The sequence below is a fragment of the Corythoichthys intestinalis genome, chromosome 18 (genome assembly GCF_030265065.1).
Source record: "Corythoichthys intestinalis isolate RoL2023-P3 chromosome 18, ASM3026506v1, whole genome shotgun sequence".
Taxonomy (NCBI): domain Eukaryota; kingdom Metazoa; phylum Chordata; class Actinopteri; order Syngnathiformes; family Syngnathidae; genus Corythoichthys; species Corythoichthys intestinalis.
Window position 1 is genome coordinate 9,504,420 of NC_080412.1, and position 27,449 is coordinate 9,531,868.

Genomic DNA, 27,449 nt, shown 5'->3' on the forward strand with positions numbered 1-27,449 from the left:
GGAACAACTCCAAAACTATTCTAACCTTGTGCACACTACGTAATATGTTGGTTTTCTAAAAAGCCTACAACTCCCATGATGCCTCAGGCCGTAAAGTACGTAGGTGTTTCCGGTGTCCTGTAAAATTTTACTTCCCTCTGCGCGGCTCGACGCGAACAACCGAGAAAGAAGACGTTGCAAACTAATAAATGTCTTCGAATAGAGTGCTCTATTCGGCGAGGCTTTGCTAAATGGACGTTTAAAAGTTTGCAGTATGTGGTGAGCTTTGGCCAAAGAAGGGAGAACCGTCGGGAACGTTGATTTCAAGGTTTAGGCCTAGCAAAGAAAGTTTGGTCGAGGGCCTGTAAACAACATGTCTTCCACATCGCAGCCCTCCTCGAGACGGCAATGGTGCTACCTCTGCGACCTCCCTAAGATGCCCTGGGCCATGTTGTGGGAGTTTAGCGAAGCCGTTTGTCGGGGATGCGTCAACTACGACGGCGCGGACAGAATCGAGCTCCTCATTGAAACCGCCAGACAACTAAAGAGCACGCATGGAGTTTTAGAGGGCAGGTCTCCTGGCCCGCAGCAGGGCAAGCCTAGCTCCGCCGGATCCATGGAAGCCGGGCGGCCGCACGGAGAGCGTCTGGACAGGGAAAGAGGAAGGGGTGAGTACGGCGTCTCCTCGCGGCTCCCGAACGGTCTGCACAGAGCTGAAGATGTGGCGTTATCTGAAAGCAGTCGACAGAGTCCGAACACTCGCAGGGCGATGGCGGGGGCTGTTCCGAGTCTCCACGGAACGATATCGCACGCTCTGATAGCTCAGAGTTTAGTCGCCTCTCCGCATGGGCTCCTAGCGCCGATTTCGGGCTCCAGACCGGGGGCCGCTCCCATTGCCGTCTCAGCCGGGCCCATCATGAGCGACGCCGCCAGAAGACAGGCTGTGGCTTTGGGCGTGGGAGCTAGCACGTCTGCGCTGGTGGGCATCGACCCGGCGGCGTGGAGGAACAGCGAAGTCATGGCCGAACTCAATGAGGTGGCACGGAGCAAGGTGGAAGGCTGGCCCAACAGACCCAAAGTTGTCAGGGATGTTCTGCTGGCTCTAAGTTCCTGCGTTCCCTTTACCGTGCGCTTCAGGAAAGACCATAATCTCATAGGACGGGTGCTGGCTTTCGATGCCACGGCGCCGCCGGAGTTGGAGCTCAAGGTCTTCGCCGAGTATCCCATCGGCTCCGGGATGTTCTTTTCGGGAGTTCCGGACGTGGTCAGGCAGATGTTCCGTGACTCTGCCAAGGACGCCGGCAAAGCGGTGAACTCGGGGTTACGCTACGTGGAATACGAGAAGCGGCCAGGGACCGGAGACTGGCGGGGGCTGTCAGAGCTTTTAAATGACGGCGTACGTATGTTTAAGGAGCCACCCATTCCCGAGGTTCTTCCGCAGCCGGACGCCGGCTTGCCCGCCGCAGCGGCCGCGCGGTCCGTCCCGGCTAAGGGCGCCACCCGGCGCCGAAAAGCCTCCCCGGGGTCTGAGAACGGCGAAAGCGAAGGTAGACCCGATCACCTGTCCAAAGAGGTGTGGTCCAGAGGCGCTTACCCCGGGATGGAGCCTCTTCCGGGAATGGCCGCCCCTCAGGACGGCCCCCCTCGTTTACATAGCCAGCCCTCGCCCATGTCTGCGCTCATGGGGGTGGCGGACAGCCTGAGTTCTGGGCAGGTGGCCAGAGAGAGCCCTGGTATGTCCTCTGCCCACTCCTCTGCCGTCGGACGCACCGCTACCAGCAGTCCCTCTGCTGCCGCCGCCTCCACCTCCGTCTCCCAGGCGTCCGGCGCGGGCACCGGGGAGTCCGCCAGCGGCGGGGGTCAGGGCGCCCTGCTCTGCTGCACCCTCTGCCGAGAGCGCCTGGAGGACACCCACTTTGTCCAGTGTCCCTCCGTCCCGCACCACAAGTTCTGCTTCCCCTGCACCAGAGGCTTCATTCGTAGCCAGGGCCAAGGAGGCGAGGTGTACTGCCCGAGCGGAGAGCGCTGTCCCCTGGCTGGATCCACCGTGCCCTGGGCCTTCATGCAGGGCGAGATCTCCACCATTTTGGCCGGGGACGGAGACGTGACAGTAAAGAAGGAGAGTGACCCTTGACATCGCCATCCTGTCAGCAGTGGTATGACCTAATATTTTTTTCTTTGACATCCTGTACATGGGTCGTTCCAAAATTGGCGGACATTTTACGTTCCACCCTTCAAATTCTAAATCGGCATGGGTTTCTCACACAGAGCTCGGGGACCAGATTTGGCCCTCCACATCATTTTATTTTGTGTGGCCCGCAAAAGTAAAATATGAACTGAGCAGAGGTACGATTTGATTTTCGTCCTTTAAAAAAAATATATATATATATATATATATATATATATTAGGGCTGTCGAAATTATTGCGTTAACGCGTGGTAATTAATTTTTTAAATTAATCACGTTAAAATATTTGACGCAATTAACGCACATGTCCCGCTCAGACAGTATTCTGCCTTTTGGCAAGTTTTACAGCAAGGCTTTTTGTGCTGTCTAACAGCGAACTCTTGTGGTCGCTTTGCGACATGGTTTATTGTTGTCTTGCCAGTTCAATATGGTTACACGACGTCTCGGGTTGACGCCTACGTTGTAATGTTGTGCTTATATGATCCTTGGACAAGATTTGTCCGTAAGTATGGTTGTTGTAAATAATGTACATATTATGTTAGTAACCGAAATGTTATATTTTTTGTATGAGACGCTTTTTGTTTATGTTTAGTGAACCTGTATAGCATGCTAAGCTAACGTTGTTGCTAATGCAATGCTTGTGTACTTTTTTTTTGTAGCTTTACGACGGTCTAAAGAGGACAATGGTTTGAGGCCATTTTATTAATAAATTAGATGAAAAAGGAAGAAGTCTGATTATTATGGCGTCGTTCACTAGCTGTCTACCTTTGGAAAAAGTAGACGCTTCGGCGTGAGGACAGCATAGACAGATTTAAATGACAGTAGAGTGAAATGCCCACTACAGTCCTTATGTACCGTATGTTGAATGTATATATCCATCTTGTGTCTTATCTTTCCATTCCAACAATTTATTTTACAGAATACATATATAATTTACAGAAAAATATGGGATATTTTATAGATGGTTTGAATTGCGATTAATTACGATTAATTTTTAAGCTGTAATTAACTCGATTAAAAATTTTAATCGTTTGACAGCCCTAATATATATATATTAATAAATGTTTATTTGAATCACAGTAAATAGCAAAAATCCTGTTTTCCCCCTGTTCATAACTGTAAATACAAAAAAATGCATGAACAATAAATATTAATTTAAATAGAATATTTACTGTATTTTCCGTTTTTTTTTTTTTTTTAATTGAAAAACAAAATATAAAAAAATGCTTTTTCCCTCCCTATGTCAATGAAAAAGAGAAATATTACAATATTTGCTCTAAAATACATTTTTTAATTTAAAAACATTGTTGCATTTTTCATATTTTTTTTAATGTAAATACAAGAATAAATATGAGCAAAAAAAAAAAAAATCTAAATAAAGAGAAGATTAAAGTTTTTGGTCTTGTATTTGAAAAAACTAAGGATGTCCCCGATGCGATCACATGATCGGAAATCGGGCCGATCGGACAATTTTTCAGATTGGAATTGGCGAAAAAGATCAGGTTCTTAATTTTTTAGGGCCAAAGGGCTAAAAAAGTAATAAAATAATCCAGTAATACAGTACTTCTCAAATAGTGGGGCAGAGCAATGCCAGGGGGGGGCGCATGTGTCCTCGGGGAACATGCTTTTTTCTTTTTTTTTTTTTTTGCCGGACTGGAATAAAGTGTACTTGTACATCTACTCAGTGGGTGGCAGTGGCGCTCTCATTTTCAGAGTGCGTGCAGTATTTTTGAACTAAGGAAGAGCACTCAGCACACAGAAAACAGATATGAAGAGCAGTGCGCCGCCGCTGTTTTCGAAAGCCGTTTTCCGACCGGACTCACTCACGCAGCGACCCACTGTCTTGTCCGGTTCTCATGTCGCCGCCCGAGAAGTGCCATTTTCGGCTTGGGATCGTCACGACGACCGCCCTCACCTACGGTTCTACCTCGGCCGCCGAGAATGCGCTTTTTTCGTGCCGTTTGCCTTTTAGCTTTGACTTTTAATACAGTGGGGTGATGAGGAAAGACTACTGTTTACTGTGTCTGAAAATAATTATAGCGGACTGCCAGAAGCCAAATCAATTAAGACGCCACTTAAAGACATTCAACCCCAATCTCATTGATAAGGCGCTTGATTGTTTTTCAGCGAAAACGTGCCGAATATTGCCAACAATAGTCCTGCTTTGTCAGTGTTATGTCAGTAAACCAGTGAGCATTGTTAGCATGCTCATTGCAAAATGACTCCACACCATTGCAAAGGAGGTAATACTGAGTGTGAGCAGCAAAAATAAAAACTGTCCTTCTGTCCAAGGACACTCTTTTTTTCCTTCATTCATTTTTGTTTTTTTGGTCAAATTTTTTGGCATATTGTCCTCATGAGTAAATGTTTCTAATCAATTTGAATTTGTTATTATTTACGGATTTTATTACATTTTATTTTTCTGTATCAAATGGTCAAAAATACCTTGAGTGTATTTTTACAGTTTGAGTGACTTTTTTTTTTTTTTTTAATTCAGGCAAATTGATGCACGTCAAGTCTTCTCTGTTACAAACAAAACAATGTTAATAAAGTTATACTTTATTATAAGTTGATCTGTTACTTTTTTTCTTTATTAGAAAAAAAGGACACAATGTTAGGCAGATGCGTATTTATAATTGTAATTTTATAGACGAATAATACTATTTACAGTGGCGGCGGAGAGTTTGGGGGGGCGCGAAACATTTATGTCTTGCTTGGGGGGGGGGGGGGGCGTAACAGAAAATAATTGAGAAGCACTGCAGTAATACAATGGCATTGCCAAAATAAACAAAAATATATACGTTTTATACTGCGCAACACTCCTGGAAAAAGTAAAGCCGAAGTGCAAAAAACTAAACTGCAAAATAATAATTCAAAAAGTGTATAATATTTGCGCCCCCCCCCCCCCCCCCCATTAAAAACAATTCAAATAAAGGAAGAAAATAGAAAGAAAATTTATCTGCAGTTTTTTTTCTTTAGTTTTTTCTAAAAACTAAAACGGACAATATTTGCATTTTTAAAAATGCAAATAAATACACAAATCCAAATAACACAAATACAAATAACAATATCACAAATATGAAATTTTATTAGATTAAAATGTTTTTCCCTTTTCCCCCAGTCAAATTGGATCGCGATCAATGGCAGTGAAACATGATCATCGTTCAATGCTAGCCTTCCCATTGTTGCAATGGATTTGATGTTTATAACTCAATAGCAGTGAATGAGTTCAAGCAACACTAGGTAAATTTTCAACCTTTTAAAAGTATTTTCATAATATTTTTGATGTGTCGACTGACAACTAGTTAAATAACACCTCTTTTATATCGTGAGGGGGGGTCTGTATCACTTTCACAGGCACTAATTAACATCCATCTGCAGATAATCGGCAGATCAGGACGACACTCTGCGATGGTCCTCATCTGGTCTTTCTTAAGGCAAAACACCACCGCTTTTGTTCACCTGCGTCGCTGAATTCGACCAAAACGTAAAAGTTAACTAGTGTTCCTTTAAGGGCTATAAGCAACAAAATAATCCTGAGGTATAATGATATAGCAGTACCTCTACTTATGAACGTCTTTACATACCGTACAGAATTTTCAGGTTAAGACACAACTCAACGGGAAAATGTTGCCTCTTGTTACAAAAGAAATTTAAGGATCCGAAAGGCAAAATTACAGTCTGGCTGGTACTCGCAGCTTCCAGAGTTTACTGAATGTTAAATACTTATAGCTGCTCTGCCATTGGCAATTGCCTAGCATTCCTGGCATCCAATTGGTTAAGAGGGACCTCTCCTGTATGTGTAAGTGTGTATCCCAGTGTCCTCTTTATTACACCCTTCGTGTTCCGACAACTTTACATGAGTGTATTAACTTTTATTCTTGGTTTTTTTACATTATGCACACCTCGGATTTTATGTCTATCATGCAATAATCTAATTGTAACATGTATTTTTTACATGTTTCAATGCATTTTTATGCATTATAAAATATTTTTGTCTGAATTTTGGGGGGCTTGGAACAGATTAGGGCATTTACATGGAAAACGCGTCCGTACTTGCAGAATTTTCAAGTTAAGAAACAGGTCCAGAACCAATTAATTTTGTTAGTAAAGGTACCACTGTATTGCAAAGTATATTAGGGGTGTAACTGTACACACAAGGTCACGGTTTGGCATGTACCTCGGTATGAGGGTCACAGTTCGGTACAACAGGGAAAACAAGTTTTTTTTTTTTTTTTTTTTTTTTATCGCAGCATTTGAAAGTTTGTCCTGTTGACTAAAACTAAAAAGCAGAGCAAAGTAAATAGAAGAAAAGATCATTATGTGAAAAAATAGACAACAGGGATCGACTGAGGTAACAGTTAAATGTCAGGTAGCACTCACCACATGGCAACTTTTTTTTAATATATTTTCAATGTTTGGATTACACACAGTTAACTGTAAAGCATTACCTGTGAACATACACAACCATGTATTTTTATATTGGTTAAAATAAAAAAGTGCAAATCGTTCCAAAATGGTAAAAGCATCTCTTGAAATAGTGCAAAAATAAATACTCACTAGTGTTTCAATGACTTCAGCCTAGGGCTAGAGCAAAATAATGATGACAGGGTTTCCCCTAGAATTTTTTGAAGCTGCGGTGGTGGGCTGCATCGGAGTCTGACCGCCTCACCATGTCATGCCACAGCAAAATTGTGTCATATCAAGTTTTACATTTTGTTTCCCAAGAACACAGGTGTCAAACCGGTCCTCAAAGGGCCGCAGTGGGTACTGAATTTCATTCCAACCAAACGAGATGAATACTTTTTCACCAATCTGGTGTCTTACAAGTGTAATCAGTTGATTGCAGTCAGGTATTGCTTATTTTAGCACAAACCTCATTGGCTGAACTGTCTGTGCTGGATTTGTTGGAACAAAGACCAGGACCCACTGCGGCCCTTTGTGGAATCTGTTTGACACTACTGCCCAAGAAGAACCATAACCAAGATCTATTTGAAATATTTCGTTAGCCAGGCTAATGTCGTAGCTCTCAGCTACGGTTGATGTACGTAAAATGCGTAGCTCATTACAGCTACATTACCCTATGTAATAATATGACTTTTTGTTGTTGTTGTAGCTAGGCATGTGCCGGTTACCGGTTTCACGGTTTACCGTGGTGTGAAAACGTCGCGGTTTCAAAACCACTAAAATTTTCCGTCAGACCGTAGTATGGTATTCGCTATTTTTCTTGTGTCAAAAATGCAGCCAGAAGTGGCTTGGCGCAGCAGCGCTCACCCCTTCCCGTTTGTTGCTGTGTGTGAAAGTGACGCTATCGGCTAGCACGCCAGCTAACCCAAAAACAAATTCTCCAAACATAAGGCGTACTGTTCTTCAATTTATTGAGCTCTCAAATCGTGGTAAGTGTAATATACAAAATGAATACATTTAAAATGTTGTACAATTAGATTTTTCCATGTGAGTAGCTTCAACATATTAGCACCATGGAAAAAGTTCGCCAAAAACAAAACACACATTTCCCTTACAAATTCAATATACAAACTAACTAAAAGCTTACAAAGACGATTGTTAGCCTAGGCTTACCTGGGAGAGCAACTTGGTTTAGTGTGACAGCCGCAGAGTGAGAAAACAAGCTTGATTCGCTTGAATGAAGGGGAAAAAGTGATAGCGTCAAAGATCGCTAATTGCGAAAGATGATCTTGCCCTAAGCACAAATCCACGTTCGCTGGATCAAGGGGAGGTCTCACTCCCAATGTTTTTATTTTATTTTATTTTATTTTTTTAGATGAATCCTTTCCACAACAATATTGAAATTTTAACTAACTTATACATTTTTAACTAACTTATGAATTCTTTGTTCTTTTTAACACAAAGGCATGACATCATGTAGACTAGAGTTGACAGAGTGGCTGAAAATGGCGAAACTTCACTTAAGCTTTTCCACCCTCAAAAAAAAAAGTCATGCAGCAGAAGTGTTTTTACTTTTTTATAGAAATTATTTTGTTCTTGCTCTAATCTTGAGCAACTTGAGCTGTGGCTGTGAGTATAGTCTATAAGTTATATTTAGTTTAATTTGATTTAAAATATTTTTTTAATTGTTAATTTATTTTAACAATATATTCATGTTGCAATTTGCAACTATGGTCTGAAAAAAAAATCCTGTTCTATGGAAAAAAGTTATTTTTTTTAACCCATACATCTCAAAATTTTTTGGAGCTATAATTGCAATACCGTGATACCGTGAAACCGCGGTATTTTTGCTTACGGTTATCGTACCGTCAAAATATCATACCGGCACATGCCTAGTTGTAGCAATAGTACTACTTACATCTCGTAGTCCTTTTTCCTTTTATTTGGCCCTAATATGTACTACGTTAACACAACAATACTAGTCCTTCTGTTAATGGACCAATGGTGGAGGTTTGCATAGGGACGTTAGGGACATAACTCTAGGAACTTTTCAGGATGCTCAAATTGTTCCACCCGAACTTTTAGGCAACCTTATTTGCATTATATAATGAGCTCAGTTATAGAGGTCATTTAGATTGTCTTCACATATTTTGTAAGGATAGAATTGACCCTACCATTATAAAGTGAATTACTTTCATTATGTTCAGACTTACAATGACACAATTTTTTCCCCCCTCAAACGCACGTTTGATTGGCTGATGACTAGTTAAATTCCCTTGTTTTCAGTATAAATCTACTAGAAATAGGTGAAATTATCTGCCAGTGCTTGAAGTAAATTTTACTCAGATTTCTTGAAATAAAAAAAACAGCTATCTGAGAATAATCTTAACAATCTTATTTTAAGCAAAAAGTGAGTACATTTAATCTTTAAAAAACAAAAAAACATTTTTTTTTTTTGTCAGAAATGTTGTTCTTTCAAGAAGTGATATTGTTCAAAACATTATTTGAAATCATTTCCCCCTTGATTTTGGTGAAAAATGACCAACCTTTAGATGTATGGGCTTAATAAGAATAAATGGTAATATTTACCTAAAGTAAATTGAATAATCTGACCCAATAATCTGTTAACTAGTCTTTAACACTCAAAACAAGATGAAAAAATTACCGTATTTGCCCGAATATAAGACTGCCCTGATTATAAGACGACTCCCTCTTTTTCAAGACTCAAGTTTGAAAAAAAATACTTTTTGAACACCAAATTAATTTTTATACTCAAAATAATTACACTACATCTGAAACAAATGATAATATATTTGAGAGAAAAAGCATGTTATTTTGCCTCATTCAAATCTTAATATCTGAACATTTAAATATGTAGACTAAGGTGCAATCACATTCGTAAATGAATGGCTTCTGGTTTTTGAAATGTAAATAAACCAATCTATTGTGATAAAACAACAAAATTGCAATAACTGCATTGACCGTCAAAGTGAAGTCTAACTGTAGTCTTGAAACAAATGTGAATAAGGAAAAACATTGCAAAAAAATAATGCAAACTGTTTAAACTAAAAAGAGTAGCTGAGATCTGTCATGACTAGGGATGGGAATCGAAATCCGATTCCAATTCGGAACCGGTTCCGAGTGTTTCGAGGCCTCGACATCACAATGAAAAAGCCTTAATGATCCCTTTAACAATTCCTAAAGACGCGTATTGCGTCGTGACGTGTGTTGTTGTCCAGACGCATCAAACTAGCATGGCGCCAAGAACCACTCGCTCCAAAGTTTGACTACAATTCACCAGGAAAGAGTGTGAAAATGAAAGGTTACGACGGGTAAGCACGAGCATTGCAGCCATAAACATAACAATGACAGCACGTAGGTTCAAACGCTCGAAAGTGTGTCTTCACTTCACGATGAAAAATTACAACAAAGCGACTTGCAGTCATTGCAAGGTGGAGATAACTGCATTGGGAGGGAATACGACTGCGCTGTCCTCACAGAGAGGCGAAGGCTCAGTCCTGGCTATACAGACAGCTAAACTCCCAAATGACGATGCAGAAGACGTTGGTATAATTTGCTGACTTTATTCAACCATCACTTGAAGAGTGAAACTAAGAATAGAAATGAAACAAATCAATTTCGTCCCCAATAACAAACAGGTTTGCATCAACGTAAATCAGCGATGATTAACTGCTAATAACAGTAATAACAAATGGTTAGCATTCGTTCGCTAGCATTAGCACATCGTTCAAACCACTACACAACTGGATTTAAGTGTCCGATCGCGAGTGGAAACACAACAACACGAAAGATGATACATACAGGCGTTGCCTCTATAGATATTAACATTAACAAAGAACGTAGGCTCGTAGAAGTGTTTCCCTCTCTCACTAACTCGCTCACTCACTTGGATGCGGCATTTCTTCTTTGGGTGTAAGCACGCTCTTCTTCACGTGAGCGCGTGAGGAAGCGCAAGGGTGCCCCCACTTCAGCGTGTAAGCGCCACAAAAACTAAAAGACATGCAATTCAATGTAATGGTAAAATAATACACGTTAACCCAGTAGTCCCCAAACTGCGGCCCAAATCCGGCCCGCCTCCACATTTGGTCCGGCCATTTTGGATTTATTTATTTTTTCTCAATCGTGTTATTTATTTCCTGGCCTTTTCCTTGAAGAATTCAGAGAGGGTTATTTGGTTATTTATTTAATTAATAGTGTTTTTATTATTAATTATTATTATTATTATTATTATTATAAAGAATCCAGAAAGGGTTATTTGATTGTGGCTTTCTGAAAAACAATAATTTTTTACATTTATGCACTTCTGCAATCGTCACACTTTTTCTGTTACAAACTGACCCCGGCCCCTCATCAGAGAAGGGAAAAGTTATGTGGCCCTCACAGGAAAAGGTTTGGGGACCCCTGCTTTAACACATATTGCCAAAGGCAGAACAACAACCTATCTGCCAATCTATACCAATATTTTTTATTTCTATTAGAAACATGTTTCAGTAAAATGTTACACATTCTTGTGCATTTGCAACTTATTGCCACAGTTGATATTGAGGCTTTGGGTCTCTCTTGACCTTGTTGTGAGTTTGTAAGGTTGTGACTTCTGATTAAACAAACTCAATGCCAATCAAAACGTTTGTTCTTCTTTTTCCCCAAATTAGAATCGATAAGAGAATCGATAAAGAATCAAATCGTTAAGCAATATCGATAATGGAATCGGAATCGTAAAAATCCTATCAATTCCCATCCCTAGTCATGACAGAACATCGCTCCAATGATATCTGGCGCCATCTAGTGTCGTGAATGGGGAAAGTAGCTGAGCTCTGTCATGACAGACCATCGCTTCAATGATATCTGGCGCCATCTAGTGTCGGGAATGGGTATAATGTCTAGACTGCGAATATAAAACGACCCCTCTTTTTCAGTTATTTCAATGCAAAAAACACCGTCTTATATTTGGGCCAATACGGTAACCGAATAGATTTAAGAAAAATCATCAGATTAAAACGTTATAAATTTGTGGTTTGAAAGTTAGTACAAGTCAATACAGATTTATTTTTGCATTGAGCATTTAGCCTATCAATTAATAAGGTTCATATTGGTGAGAAATGTAGCCCTGACCCCTGTTCACCTAATCAGTTTGGTTTTATTAATGTCCTGTCCCCAGCAAAGTATACATGCAGGTTATGCTGTTCTATCGTCCCCACCAATATTGAGACCAAACCTACGTCCTTGTAATGGACCCATTTCAAGGTGTGTGTGGGGGGGGAATTCTAATTGACGTGTAAAGAGTTTTACTAGTTTCGGTGAGAGGGTGAATAGTTTTGTTGTTGTTGTTGTTGTTGTTCGTGAACTACATTTCCACACAAACGCGCATCGAGGTACCATTTAGCTTAGCAAGGAGAGGTATGAGAGACATTTTTTGAGTGTCCCAGAGCTCGCGAAACTTGGGGGGGGGGAAGCGCATTCATCACGGTCTTGTCAGCCGTGATTGCGTCTTCTCTGCCCCTCTGCTATTGAATGCGTTGTTGACATTAGTGTGGCGGCACTCTGACCCGCCGTTCGGCGCAAATTCATTCAAACTTGCCTTTCCGTCCAAGACGCCCGTCCACCGCTCACTTTCGCCGAAAAGTCCATCCCAAATACAGTAATGCCCCTGATGGGGGGAAGAAGGAGAGGCGTCTGTATTGGCTTAGCCACTTCATTGTGGCAACAATAATAAAGAAAAAGAATAACAAAAAAACAGCGGGCTTCCGCGACATGCGACCGCGATCTCCTTCTCGCTTCCCTCTACATCACAGCTCCCTGTCCGATCGTTTCTTAAGGGGGCCTTGTGTAGTTACGGACATTACAATACACAATGAATAGGTTGCCGCTGAACCCTTCACACTAGGCTACCACTAGTTTGAAACGGCCTTAAAAAAAAATGTTTTGCACGGCGTGGCTGCTTTTATTTTGATGTGGCGTTGCGCCATAATATTTAATGTGTAGCGTTACCCTGGATTATGAATGATTTGAATGCATAAAGTAAATCCACTTCAAAAAGTGTTAGTAATGCTGCATTTGATAGTTCCCACTCTTTACATTCGCCATAACTTTCCTAGTCGTGATAAATGATAACTACTTCTTTGTCCGTTCTGTCTTCTTTTTCCCGTAATGTCAGTTGTTGGCTCTGACATGGATTTTAATTTAAAAAAAAAAAAAAAAAAAAAAAAAACATTCATTGCCTGACTGCGTGCACCGAACCGTGCTGTCACTGTATGGGACAAAGACAAATACACTCAACATCTACAGTGGTACCTCTACTTACGAAATAACTGGTTCTGGAAGGAGTTTTGTAAACTGAAAATTCCGTAAGTAGAGGCGCGTTTTCCATGTAACTGCCCTAATCCGTTCCAAGCCCCCCAAAATTCAGACAAATTTTTTTATTATAAATCATGATTGCATGCATTAAAACTAGTGGTGCAACGGATCATGATTGGTCCGAGATCCGTTCGGATTGACGTCATCGGTTCGGCACACATGTGATCCACGGATTAATTTCTGAGAAAAAAAAATTGTGCTCCAGGCGCACAAACTTGTGTAGAGCGGAGAAAGAGGGGAGCAGAGTGCACAATGCAGACATGGCAAGTGGAAGAAAGGACGAGCTTGAACGCCCCTGCTACACTTAAATCACCTGTATGGGCGCATTTTGGTTTCCCTGTCAAGTATGATGACAAAGGAAAAAGGTCAGTGGACAAAACCGCGACAGTGTGTACGCATTGTGGCATAAGAAGCCACATGACAGCGGAAACACATCCAGTATGTTCACGTATTAGAAGCGACATCACCCGGGTGTTTTACTGACCGAAGAAAACCTGGCAAACAACCGCTCATCACCGACCATTTAAGCAGCCTCTTCCTGCACAATCCGACCGGGCTAAAGCCATCACTAAAGCTATCGGTGTGTTTATAGCTGCAGACATGAGACCATATTCAGTTGTGCAAAACGAGGGCTTTAAATACATGTTGAAAGTGCTTGAACCACGCTACGACATCCCATCGCGCACACACTTTAGTGAAAAGATTGTGCCAAATCTCTACGAAGGAGAAAAGAAAAACGTTGTGAATGAACTATCCCAGGCGTCAACTGTTGCGCTCACGACTTACAGGTGGACGTCCAGTGGAAGGGAGAGTTTATGTGACGATAACCGCTCACTTTATCACACCAGAGTGGGAGATGAAAAGTCCAGTGCTGCAGACACGCCCCCTCTATGAGAGTCACACAGGCACTCATCTTGCGCAGGTACTGACACAAGCAGTGGAAGAATGGAAGATACGGAGGCCCAGTACTAATATCCCAGTAACAACTGATAATGCAAAAAAAAAAAAAAAAAAAAATGCAGTGAAGGAGGCAGGACTGGGTCCACAAATAGGGTGCTTTGCACATGTAGTGAATTTGGCATCACAAAAGGGAGTCTCAGTCAATAAAATGGACCATCTCCTTCTATTTTACTAGTGGTCATTGGAACCAATATTATAAGGAGAAGATGTGCATTTCTATGTTGCTGTTGCACTTTAAGTTGTTATAATTTTGTTAAAAAGATATTATGCCTTGTGCACTACTTTTATAAATTCTAATAATTTCTGTTTTCAATAAACAAACAAAAATTATATTGTCTTTTTTTTTTTTTTTTTTTTTTGCTTTTGCTTTTCGCTGATCCGAAAAATGATCCGATCCGTGACTCTTGATCCGAGGAACGATCCGATCCGTGAGTTTTGTGATCTGTTGCACCCCTAATTAAAACATATAACAAATACATGTTACAATTAGATTTATTGCATGGTAAACATAAAATGAGTTCTGCATACTATAAATAATATCCGAATAAAAAATAAAAGTAATAAGTAAGTAAAGTAATAAAAATAATTCACTGACAAAAAGCTGTCGGAACACCTCGTGGCCCGAGGGTCGAATGAAGCAAACGCTGGGATACACACGTACACATACAGTAGAGGTCCCTCTTATCCAATTGGATGCCAGGAAGATGGTGGGCAATAGGAATTGCAGAGCAGCTATTAGTATGTTCGCTAACTTTGGGAGAAGCGAGTAGCAGCCCATACTGTATTTTTGTTGTTCGTATCCTAGTTTCTTTTGTAATAAGAGGCAATATTTTCCTGTTGATGGGTGTTGTAACCAGAAAATTCTGTATGCAGACTTTCGTAAGTAGAGGTATGTGTGTGTATATAAATACAGTGTATCACAAAAGTGAGTACACCCCTCGCATTTCTGCAGATATTTAAGTATATCTTTTCATGGGACAACAATGACAAAGTGACACTTTGACACAATGAAAAGTAGTCTGTGTGTAGCTTATATAATTAATTTTCCCCTCAAAATAACTCAAAATATTGCCATTAATATCTGAACCCTTGGCAACAAGAGTACACCCCTTAGAAACTGCGTACATCCCTAAATGTCCAAATCGAGTACTGCTCGTCATTTTCCCTCCAAAATGTCGTGTGACTCGTTACAGGAGTGCTGTCAGCATTTCTGCAGAGATTGAAGAGGTGGGGGGTCAGCCTGTTAGTGCTCAGACCATACACCGCACTCTACATTAAATTGGTGTGCATGGCTGTCACCCCAGGAGGAAGCCTCTTCTGAAGAAGGTACACAAGAAAGCCCACCCGTCTCATCAGACCATAGGACATGGTTCCAGTAATCCATGTGCTTTGTTGACTTGTCTTCAGCAAACTGTTTGCAAGCTTTCTTGTGTACCGTCTTCAGAAGACTCTTCCTCCGGGGGTGACAGCCACGCACACCAATTTTGGTGGGAAAAGGACAAGCAGTGCTCAATTTGGACACTTAGGGATGTATGTAGTTTCTATGCGGTGTACTGACTTTTGTTTCCAAGGGTTTAGATATTAATGGCTATATTTTGAGTTGTTTTGAGGAGAAAATAAATTAACTATCATATAAGCTGCACACAGACTTTTCATTGTGTGAAAGTGTAATTTTGTCAGTGTTGTCCCATGAATTAAATATCTGCGGAAATGCAAGGGGTGTACTTACTTTTAGGAAACACTGTATATACAGGTTGTCCCCGGTCTACGAATGAGTTCCGTTCCTGCTTTGGCGATGTAACCCAGATTTCCGCTTAAATTGGAATTAACCCTATCAATACCTCAAAACACCCACAAAAAAAAAAAAAAAACTATCCAAAAAAATGTATTATACGTCATTGTACTATCCTCTTCAAGACATTGGAGCTAAGTCCTAGCTAGTAGACAGTGAGATAAGCTGCGTAATTGGCATGTGCCGGTATGAGATTTTGACTGTTAGATAACCTTAACCAAAAATACCGCAATTTCACGGTATCACGATATTGCCATTATAGCTCTAAAATGTTGTTTTGAGATGTGTGGGTTAAAAAGGGAAAAAAAAAAAACCTTTTCCATTGAACAAGATTTTTATATTTTTCAGAACGGATTTGCAAATTAGAACTTCAACATGAATATAATGTTAAAATAAAGTTATACAAAATATATATTTTAAATTTAAAATAAATAGAACTTAGACTAAACCCGCAGCCACAGCTATAGTGGCTCCACGTTATTTATTGTACGAGATAAAAAAAATTTCCAGAACAAAGTAAACACTTCGAAAAAAAAAATCCATCTATATTGCAGGCACTCCAGCCTTTTAGAGACTTGCTCATTTTCTCTATATTTCTCACTTAGTCAAGTTATGATGCGGGAATCTGAGCATGTTCACCTTTTCTGGGTTAAGTTTGGAGTGGTGAGGTAAGAGGATGTGTCCACTACTATTAATATTGATTAGATGAATATTAATGAAGAGCGAGACATGGCGCATGTGTATGACTCGTATACTTTACACATTATACACATCCAACCACCCTCTCGCAACACAGAAAGTCGCCAGAGAAAAAAAAAAACACAGGCCATATTATGATAATGTTATTTTGAACAGATGCTTAAAATAGCAGAAGAATTAGGGTTGCCAAGGGTCCAGGATTGTGCGGGACAACCCGCAACATAGGAAGTTCTGATTGGTACCGCCGCTGACAGAACCAATCGGAATTTCGTATATTCCGGGTTGTCCCGCACAATTCGGTATTGTTGGAGAGTACTAGGGCTGTCCCAAACGACAAATTTTCTCCCGATTAGTCAGCCGACTATTTTTACGATTAGTCGACTAATCTAATAATTAATTTTTTTTTTTTTTTTTTAAACTAATTTAGCAATGAAATTTTTGTTGACGCTTATCAATTCACAAAAAACATTGGAACACTCAAATCATTTATTAAAGTACAAATAAACACGTAAATAACAATAATAAATCACAAATAAACAATGAGTTCAAATGCTGATAGAATTAACTAGTGTAGCATCCCGATTGAAAAGATGGTCTCTTAAACTGATGGTTTACAACTTTTATTCCATCCTTGATGTAAACACACTGTAAGAGCTACGGTGCACACAAATAAAGCAACACAATTAGAAATTAACAAAAACTTTTCAACTTTTTCCTTTTAAACCTTATTTATATATCAATGAATTGCCTATATGAATTGCCTTTACCTTATTACCTTATCATTGACAATCTCTCCCTTGAGTGCAATCACTGTATATACTGTATATATTTATGACCTTTTAACCTTATATAATTTTCTATATCATAAAATAAACCATAACATGAAATCATGAAATAAACCTTTCAATTAGCATTAAGAACAATACTAATAGCACTTATAGGCCCATTGTCAATGAAACATTATTATTTAGTAAGGCGACAGCACCCTCTGGTGTACAAAAAATGAAAAAAAAAAAAAACATTACAAACTGCGTGAAGGCGCTTGAGGTGTTTATTCACGGCCGACGTGCAGCCAAGCTTGGCACTGAAGAGACAGGACAGAAGAGTGTACTCTCCTTTGTTTCTTTGAAATAAGTCAATGTTTTGGACACTCTGGTGCGCTTTTTTTGGCTTTGTGCCGTTTTCCCCGCTTGCAAACAGAGCATCCGACATTCTAACTTTCCACGCATATATTTTTTTAACCCTTCATTAACCGTCGACGGGATGCTGTGCTCGTCGACGGATTTACGTCATCGATGACGTCGACTATGTCGACTAGTCGGGACAGCTCTAGAGAGTACCCTAGAATTTAGAAAAGTTGGCTAATGGTAGAGAGGAACCTGGTTAGCCATCTTGGCGTGCTAACTAGCCACATTATCTGCCTTGTTAACAAGCTTAGGTCATAGCATTTGTTTTACCATCGCTGGACACACTAAACACGCTGGAGAGAACTCTCGTAGCCGGTGGGAAACATGAATTACAATGTTAACCTACCTCAGTTTGGTATAAAGTGACGGATAATGGTCAAGTAAATGTGAAATCATGTTTGAGGTGTTGACGCCCCTCAGCAATCAGATCTTGCACGTTGGCTGTCCTTCCTCCTCTAAGCCGCAGCAGTCTGCTTCTTTTCAGTACCCAAAATACTCCCATACAAGCGATTTTAGTTTAGTTTTTTTTTTTGGGGGGGGGGGGGGGGGGGGGGGGGGCTCACTACCTTCAGCCATTGTGTCAAATCTAGTCTATAGCACAGAGTAGCGTCACTGATGGACATAGCAACAACCGGAGGGGGAGGGGGAGTGCTCCTGCGCCATTTCTCGCTGCATTTTTGGGACATAAAAAACAGCTAATACCGTACAACAGTATGACGGAAAATCTTAGTGCTTTTGAAACCGTGACGTTTTAATACCACGTAACCTTGAAACCGGTAACCAGCACGTGCCTGTTCCGAAATAACGTTGTCAGACATCCGTGTGGTTTGCTGACTTTATTCAGCTGCGCATGACATCAACACTTGCAGAATGAAACTAAAATAAAAAGAAATATTTCATCTTCAATAACAGCAATTCAAATTTGTGTTTACAAGTAGCTGCTGATCAACAATACCAAACGATCAGCATGTATCAGTTAGTGTCCGCATATCATCAAAAACAATCACATAAACTCTCCCAAGTATTCGACCACATTTGAAAACGCACATTAAAAGGTACAAAAGGGGTTATAAACGGCAGTCGCCCCTGGACGCTTCATGAGCAACAAATGTGCACGCAGGCTGTCATTTCTTCACTCAGCTGCTTCCTCATGTATGCGTGTGCACATGTGTCACTGCCGTGTGTGGGGTGGGCGGGTGTGTATATGCTCTTGCGTGCGGAATTTCAACCAGCTCTACGCTTCATGCGCCGGAATAAAACCATGCATCACAAAACAAAAGTCATCATTTAAAAAAATGGATGTCGAAACGCAGGCGTCCTAAAGTTGAAATAGCGCAAGTCGGGTCCGTCGTAACCCGGGGACTACCTCTGTGTATGTGTGGGGGTGGGGGTGGGTGTGCGTATATATATATGTAAGGGCTGTCAAACGATAATTTTTAATCGAGTTAATCATAGCTTAAAAATTAATCCTAATTAATTGCAATTCAAACTATTTCTAAAATATGCCATATTTTTCTGTAAATTATTGTTGGAATGGAAAGATAAGACAAGACGGATATATACATTCAACATACTGTACATCAGTACTATATTTGTTTATTACAACAATAAATCCGCAAGATTGCATTAACATTATTAACATTCTTTCTGTTAAAGGGATGCACGGATAGAAATACTTGTAGTTCTTCAAGATAAATGTTAGAGTAATTTTATATTAAAACCCCTCTTAATGTTTTCGTTATAATAAACTTGTAAAATTTTCAATAAAAAAATCCCTGCTGTTCTTCCACAATGTCTTTAACTACGTAAGATAGTGATTGAAATACTCCACAAGGTGTCAATGGCGAGTTTTAAATTACTTAGAAATCAAGCAAATGAGTGTGTTTTGTCCTTTGACTGACGCCGTATTTCCCTGCTTCACAACGTACGAGACCTCTGATAGTTTTTATGTTGTGACTAAATAGTGCCATCCAGTGTATTTGTTGAGCTATAGAAATGTTTTAATAGAGTTTGACCAAGTAAGTTGAGTAAGTTTTATGTGTATTTTGCGTAGCTATTTTGATTGGGAATGCCAGTTCTTCTTGCATTGAGCGCTTTTCTTTTTGTGAACATTATATATAGGAATTTTACCGTATTGGCCCAAATATAAGACAGCCCTGATTATAAGACGACCCCCTCTTTTTCAAGACTCACGTTTGAAAAAAGACATTTTGAACACCAAATTAATTTTATACAGAAAATAATTACAGTACATCCGAAACAAATTATTATAACAATATATTTAAGACAAAAAGCATATTATTTTGCCTCATTCAAATCTTAATATCTGAACATTTAAATTTGTAAACTAAAGAGCAATCACATTCGTAAAAGAATGGCGTCTGGTTTTTGAAATTTAAATAAACGTATCTTTTGTGATATAACGACAAAATTGCAATAACTCCTATAACCATCAAAGTAAGGTCTAACTGTAGTCTTGAAACAAATCTGAATAAGGAAAAATATTGCAATAAAATAATGCAAACTGGTTAAACTTGAGAGTAGCTGAGATCTATCATGACAGAACATTGCTTCAATGATATCTGGCGCCATCTAGCGTCGTGAATGGGTATAATGTACAGACCGCGAATATAAGACGACCCCCTCTTTTTCAGCCTTATTTCAATGCAAAAAACACGTCTTATATTCGGGCCAATACGGTATTTTTGTTGTGCTTTCACTAAATGATACTTATGTTTGCTGCGAAGGAGCTGCCGAAGCTTATGCCAATAAACGGCGCGGTCCATTGAACGCTTGTGTCCACTCGCCTTTCTCTGCCTCTTAGCTCTCAATTGGCAAAAAACAGCGTCATTGTAATCTGTTTGAGGCGGTGCATGAGCGGGTTATTCCGCGCATGCGTTAAATGCGTCAAACATTTTAACGTGATTAATTTGAAAAATGAATTACTGCCCGTTAACGCGATAAATTTGACAGCACTAATATATATATATATATATATATATATATTTACAGCGGGGTAAATAAGTATATAGTCAACCACTAATTGTGCAAGTCCTCCCACCTGAAAATATTAGAGAGGCCTGTAATTGTCAACATGGGTAAACCTTAACCATGAGAGACAATGTGGGGGAAAAAAAACAGAAAATCACATTGTTTGATTATTAAAGAATTTATTTGCAAATCATGGTGGAAAATAAGTATTTGGTCTTTAACAAAAGTTCATCTCAATACTTTATGTAACCTTTGTTGGCAATAACGGAGGCCAAACGTTTTCTGTAACTCTTCACAAGCTTTTCACACACTGTTGCTGGTATTTTGACCCATTCCTCCATGCAGATCTCCTCTAGAGCAGTGATGTTTTGGGGCTGTCGTTGGGCAACACGGACTTTCAACTCCCTCCTCACCCCGTGGTGTCAAAATGATAATAAGAACGGTGAGCAAAAATCCCAGAACCACACGGGGGGACCTAGTGAATGACCTACAGAGAGCTGGGACCTCAGTAACAAAGGCTACTATCAGTAACACAATGCGCCGCCAGGGACTCAAATCCTGCACTGCCAGACGTGTCCCCCAGCTGAAGAAAGTACACGTCCGGGCCCATCTGTGGTTCGCTAGAGGGCATTTGGATGATCCAGAAGAGGACTGTAAGAATGTGTTATGGTAAATGAAACCAGAAAATAACTTTTTGGTAGAAACACAGGTTCTCGTTTTTGGAGGAAAAAGAATACTGAATTGTACCATACCCACTGTGAAGCATGGGGGTGGAAACAACATGCTTTGGGGCTGTTTTTCTGCATAGGGACCAGGACGACTGATCTGTGTTAAGGAAAGAATGAACGGGGCCATTTTACCGAGAGATTTTGAGTGAAAATCTCCTTCCATCAGCAAGGTCATCTAAGATGAGACTTGGCTGGGTATTTCAGCATGACAATGATCTCAAACACACAGCCAGGGCAACAAAGGAGTGGCTTCGTAAGAAGCATTTCAAGGTCCTGGAGTGGCATAGCCAGTCTCCAGATCTCAACCCCATAGAAAATCTGTGGAGGGAGTTGAAAGTCCGTGTTGCCCAACGACAGCCCCAAAACATCACTGCTCTAGAGGAGATCTGCATGGAGGAATGGGTCAAAATACCAGCAACAGTGTGTGAAAAGCTACAGAAAACGTTTGGGCTCCGTTATTGCCAACAAAGGGTACATAACAAAGTATTGAGATGAACTTTTGGTATTGACCAAATACCGTATTGGCCCGAATATAAGACGACCCCGATTATAAGACGACCCCCTCTTTTTCAAGACTCAAGTTTGAAAAAAGACTTTTTGAACACCAAATTAATTTTTATACAGAAAATAATTACAATACATCTGAAACAAATGATTATAACTATATATTTGAGAGAAAAGGCATTTAATTTCGCATTCAAAACTTAATATCTGAACATTTAAACATTTAAATATGTAAACTAAAGTGCAATCAAATTCACAAATGAATGGCTTCTGGTTTTTGAAATATAAATAAGAAAAAACCTGTGACACCATATTTCACAGCCGCTTTGCAGTAGTTTGAAGACACCGCCTCATTTATCACCATCAACTTGAAGTTTGCGTCATAACTTCTCCTCAGCTGCCGGTTAACCTGGCCAATCTTCGACCCACTTTTCTCCAAATTGTCGCGAAGTTTCTCCATTTTCGGTTATCTCTTCTATTACCGGTATTTTCTTCTCTTTTCCTTCTTACCACTTTCTTCTTCGTGTCAGGGGTTCGCTTTGGCCGCCGGAGTCGCGTTCAGCATTCGATTCATTGATGACTGGCGCCATCCAGCGTCGTGAATGGGTATATGTCTAGGCCGCAGTTTTTTTTTTGTTTTTTTTTTAGGCCGCAGTTATAAGACGTCCCCCAGGTTTTCATTCTTACTTTAATGCAAAAAACACCGTCTTATATTCGGGCCAATACGGTACTTATTTTCCACCATGATTTGCAAATAAATTCTTTAATAATCAAACAATGTCATTTTCTGGTGTTTTTTCCACATTCTGTCTCTTATGGTTGAGGTTTACCCATGCTGACAATTACAGGCCTCTAATATTTTCAAGTGGGAGAACTTGCACAATTTGTGGTCGACTAAATACTTATTTGCCCCACTGTATATATATTTTCTCAGTGCTGAGAAGTCCATCCATGTTGCATTACCAGTTTTTAAATGACATGTCATTTTTCCCTCCAGTGGATGACCGCGCAGATGATTCCAAAGCACTTCCCGACCACGTCAAGCAGAGTCTGCAGTTCCTCATGTGCCTCCCAGGACCCAAGAGGATGAGAAAAGGACGAGACTCCTGCTTTTCATCAGGCCATTTTCAAAATCTCCAATTGAAAGCACACCCCTTTTTACAAATAAAACTTTTTTTTTTCCCTCCCCACTTCTTTCATTTGTTGGCTCACATCGCTAACTGATTGTTTAAGCTCGACAAACGAAACGAATGTCAAAAAATGTTTTCGAAAGAACTATTCCTTTTTTAAAGCCAAGGATTGAATTAACGTAATCTGTACGTCTCATGTAGGTTTTTCAGTGTTTGTCAAATATGTGAATTTCCTTTCAAAATGGCTGTAAATTCTATTTTTGATACAATTTACAATTTCATTCACGGTTTTGTTTTATAGTAAGAAGACCAAAGATGGCGTCATACTCAAAAAGTCACTTTTATTTTGTTGGTGTATGTTGTATTCACTGATAACCATGCCACAACTCTCGTTTCTTTAACCGGCATGAGATTGATTTACTTTGTGAAGTATAATTAGCACCAAAATGTTCAATGGTTAAAAACTTTGTGATCTCAATGGGTCAAGTCTACAGTAAATTACAAAGTAGTTGAATTGCTGGCTGCCTGTTGTTTACTGTGTTTATTTCCGTTTTAGAAGTATTCTCAGATGGAATTTTTTTTAAAAAAAAACAAAACAAATTTATTCAATAAATACCAAACAAACCCCACATCATTGTATACTCATTTGAAGTATTTCATGTTTAAATGTTTCATTTTTGGGGGGCAAATTTCATTTATTCAGCTTCTCAACCGCTTATTCTCACGAAGGTTTGCAGGGGTGCTGGAGCCTACCCAAGCTAACAAAGGGCAGGGGGCAGGGTACACCCTGAGCTGGTTGACAGCCAGTTGCTTTTTTGCAAATTTGTCCCATTTTTACAGAGAACTAGTGTCAAATTCGTTTTATATTTTTATAATGTTAAAAGCTAAATGACATTAAAATTAAGAGAAACACTATGGTTACAGCCCCAGGTAACACTATAAAGGCAATTTCAACTGCAGCTATTGAGTAATTAGATAATTATCGATTAGTACGAGCAATCGAGTAATCTGATTACAAATAGTTTGTGTTGCAGATTAAATTTTAGGATATGTATAATATATGCTTCCAATAATATTTGGCTTGCTAAGATTTTACATTCAAAAGTGAAGATTTTCTTCAAACTATGCAGAATTGCCCTTTCACAAAGAGCAATAAATGAATTTAAAAGTAAAAATACTGGAGCTTGAACTCAAGCAATACAAAAAATGAAGATATCAGTACAACAAAAGAACAACTGGCTAACTTGCATAGCAAAGGTCCGCTAGCTTAAATGCTATAAAATGCTAACTTTTTTTTTTTTTTTTTTTAAACAATGCTCCTAACAAATCGTTCAAATACATATTCCCCCCATAAATTTGCTAAATATACTTCTAAACACCGAATGCATTAACAAATTAGCTCAAACAAAAACTTGTGTTGGTCTTAACAAGGAGCAGCTGGAATCCCCACCATGTTAGACGAAAAATGGCATATTCACTTGCCACTACAGGGCAGTGTATCCACTCAAATTAATCAAACTAAATGCAAACACTTTCAAAACAAACCATTACAACTCCACTTAATTAACCAAATCCTTGAGGCAGCAAAATTTGATTTGACACTTTATTACAATCGAATTACCGGAGTTAATCGATTAATCGTTTCAGCACTACTATGAAGTACTTATTTTTCCATTGCATTTAAATCCTGGCATGCCATTTACAGTGCTAGACGTCGAATTCATTTAAACTGGGAGGAGTGGTCGTTCATGCACATCTATCAGTGCACCATTGACGGCCCTAGACGTCCAATTCATTTTGAGTGGGAGTGGGCGAATGAACAGGTGCTCAAAAGGGGTTGGACATCTAGGGCTGTCAATGGCAACCAATGACTGCCTTATAAAGGTTAAAAAAAATGTGTATGGAGGGGTTAAAATATTTTTTGTAGTCCAAAATGAAAGATTGAGGACTCAGAGAATATTCACTTTTTCAATAAAAGATTTATGAATTTAAACAATTATATATGTATTTACTGTAGTTCCTTTTTGTCTTTCAATTAAAACATGCAAAATACATTTTTCTACATTTTTTCAATGTAAAAAAAATCACCGTATAAAGTGCTTAAAGAATACAGTGATCCCTCAGTACTTCGAGGCTCAACATTTAAGCCCCCAGTGCATCGTTGATTTTTAAAGAATATTCATCAAAAATTTAAAATGACCAGCACCCCCCAGACATACCTCCTGACTAGGGAATCTGGCACGCTAATTGGCCGAGACGTTCCCCCAGCTTCTCTCTTCCCTAAGGCGGCGTTCAGACTGCAGGCATATTTGATCCTGAAATCAGATTTTTTTTAGGTTGACTAAATATGATTTTTTAGCATGATTTTAGCTTGTTCAGACTGGCCCACATTATTGAAACACCTTAGAGTTAGCTGTGTCAATACCCATCCAAGTTATTCAGACTAGAAGTATCTTGTCCATATCTGATATGAAAGATGTGATATGAAAAGTTTGTGGTCTCACAAAAATATGATTTGATTAGTTTCGAGCCACAATAACGAAATCCAACAAGAGCAGGGAAAAAAACAACATTAACAGTAATGTTGATTATAACAAAAATAATGACAAATTTATACATATGTTGCTCAAAAAGGAGTTGGAAGAAGCCGAGCTTTTTTGGGTCCCACACCTAAATCACTCTTAAAAAATGATGATAATAATATTGGTTGCCTTGATCATAACAACACCAATGTGTATATGTATATACTGTATATTAGGGCTGTCAAATGATTAAAAATTTTAATCGAGTTAATTACAGCTTAAAAATTAATTGTAATTAATCGCAATTCAAACCATCTATAAAATATGCCATATTTTTCTGTAAATCATTGTTGGAATGGAAAGATAAGACACAAGATGAATATATACATTTAACATACGGTACATAAGTACTGTCTTTGTTTATCATAACAAATCAACAAGATGGCATTAACATTGTTAACATTGTTAAAGCGTTCCAAGGATAGAAAGACTTGTAGTTCTTAAAAGACAAATGTTAGTACAAGTTAAAGAAATTTTATATTAAAACCCCTCTTAATGTTTTCGTTTTAATAAAATTTTGTTAAATTTTCAATCGAAAAATAAACTAGTAGCCCGTCATTGTTGATGTCAATGATTACACAATGCTCTTGGGTGCTTAAGCCCATAAAATCAGTCGCACCCAAACGCCAGCAGAGGGTGACAAAACTCCCCAAAAACACAAGTAACAAGTAACATTGCACTGTGCTGTGCTGTCATTTTAATCTGTTTGAGCGGGGCATGTGCGTTGCGTCAAATATTTTAACGTGATTAATTTAAAAAATTAACGCACGTTAATTAATATATTAAAAAAATATATATATATATATACAGGCATGAAAATGGGTCAGGGGTTAAAAAGGTGAGAAGGGTGTGGAGGAAATATGTTCCGTTACACTGTACAACCCAACAAAATATTGAGCTCTGTCGACCCACACCGTTTCAGCAGGGCCGTGCACAGACCGGTGGACGGGCGGGTGCTCGTAGATCAAAAGGGGGACATGAACAAGTATTTGATACACCTTAAAACAACATAACTTCAATTTTAACCAGCTTTAGATAATAATTGGCTGCGACTGTGACATACTTTAATTGGGAGAGGGCAACAGTGAATAGAAATCAACACTGTCATCAACACTTTCTGGCTGTGACTCAGTCAGTCTGCCTCTTCAACCTCTGCATCAAAACTTCCTTCAACTTGTTCATCTGAGAACAAACCACCACAGATGGTCCCTGAGCCACCAACAGCACAGTTTTCTCATAACTATTTTTTCATTAATATCTATACTTAACAACTCTAGCACCTAATGATTAATAAAGCAATGACATTGTAATTGTGTTTATAATTTGTATTTTATACCCGACTATCCTTGCAAACTTATTCTTAACAAGTCTGCTATTCACCCCGCTGATCAGGTATCCACTGCTTTTAGCAGCCTCATCCAACTCCTTTTTTTTATCCCTCAATCTTCTTTCCTTACGAGCCATGTCTATATAATGAAATAGAAATATTACAAAAAAAAACAAACAAAAAAAAAAAATCAGACTCCCCGGTGGCTTTTAAAGCTTTCTTAATTTCTTTCTCTCAATAACGATGGAGGTAGATTTGAGTCTTTATTATTCAATCAAAAAACAAAGTTGCTTCAATCAAAATATATATTTTTAATCCCAAAAAAGTCACTTCAATTAAAAAAAAATGTTTTTGATTGTAAAAAATAAATTTGAGACAAAAAAAAAAGCTTTTGAAAACTTTTTCTTGATTGAAACAACTTTTTCCATTGAAGTAATGTTGTTTTGCGTTTGGGCCACATTTTAGCTAGGACATTTGTGTCTTTATTATTCAATCAAAAAATAAGTTGCTTCAAACAAAAAAAAAAATAAAAAGAAAAAAAAACAAAACTCTTATCCAAATAAAAAAATTCAATCATAGAAAAAGTTGTCAATCACTGAGC

At 39.1% G+C, this 27,449-nt stretch overlaps 1 protein-coding gene across 1 annotated transcript; it reads left to right on the forward strand.

Annotated features, from left to right (window-relative positions):
* On the forward strand, positions 1–27,189 carry LOC130906317 (interferon regulatory factor 2-binding protein 1-like). The gene is made up of 2 exons (XM_057820510.1): positions 1–2,135; positions 22,807–27,189. Exon 1 carries the CDS (start codon positions 353–355, stop codon positions 2,111–2,113), a length of 1,761 nt encoding a protein of 586 aa, XP_057676493.1. The 5' UTR covers positions 1–352; the 3' UTR covers positions 2,114–2,135; positions 22,807–27,189.
* The last annotated feature ends 260 nt before the right edge of the window (positions 27,190–27,449 follow it).

Coding starts and splice junctions, on each gene's coding strand:
- LOC130906317 (XM_057820510.1), top strand. CDS start 353: ATGTCTTCCACATCGCAGCCCTCCTCGAGACGGCAATGGTGCTACCTC.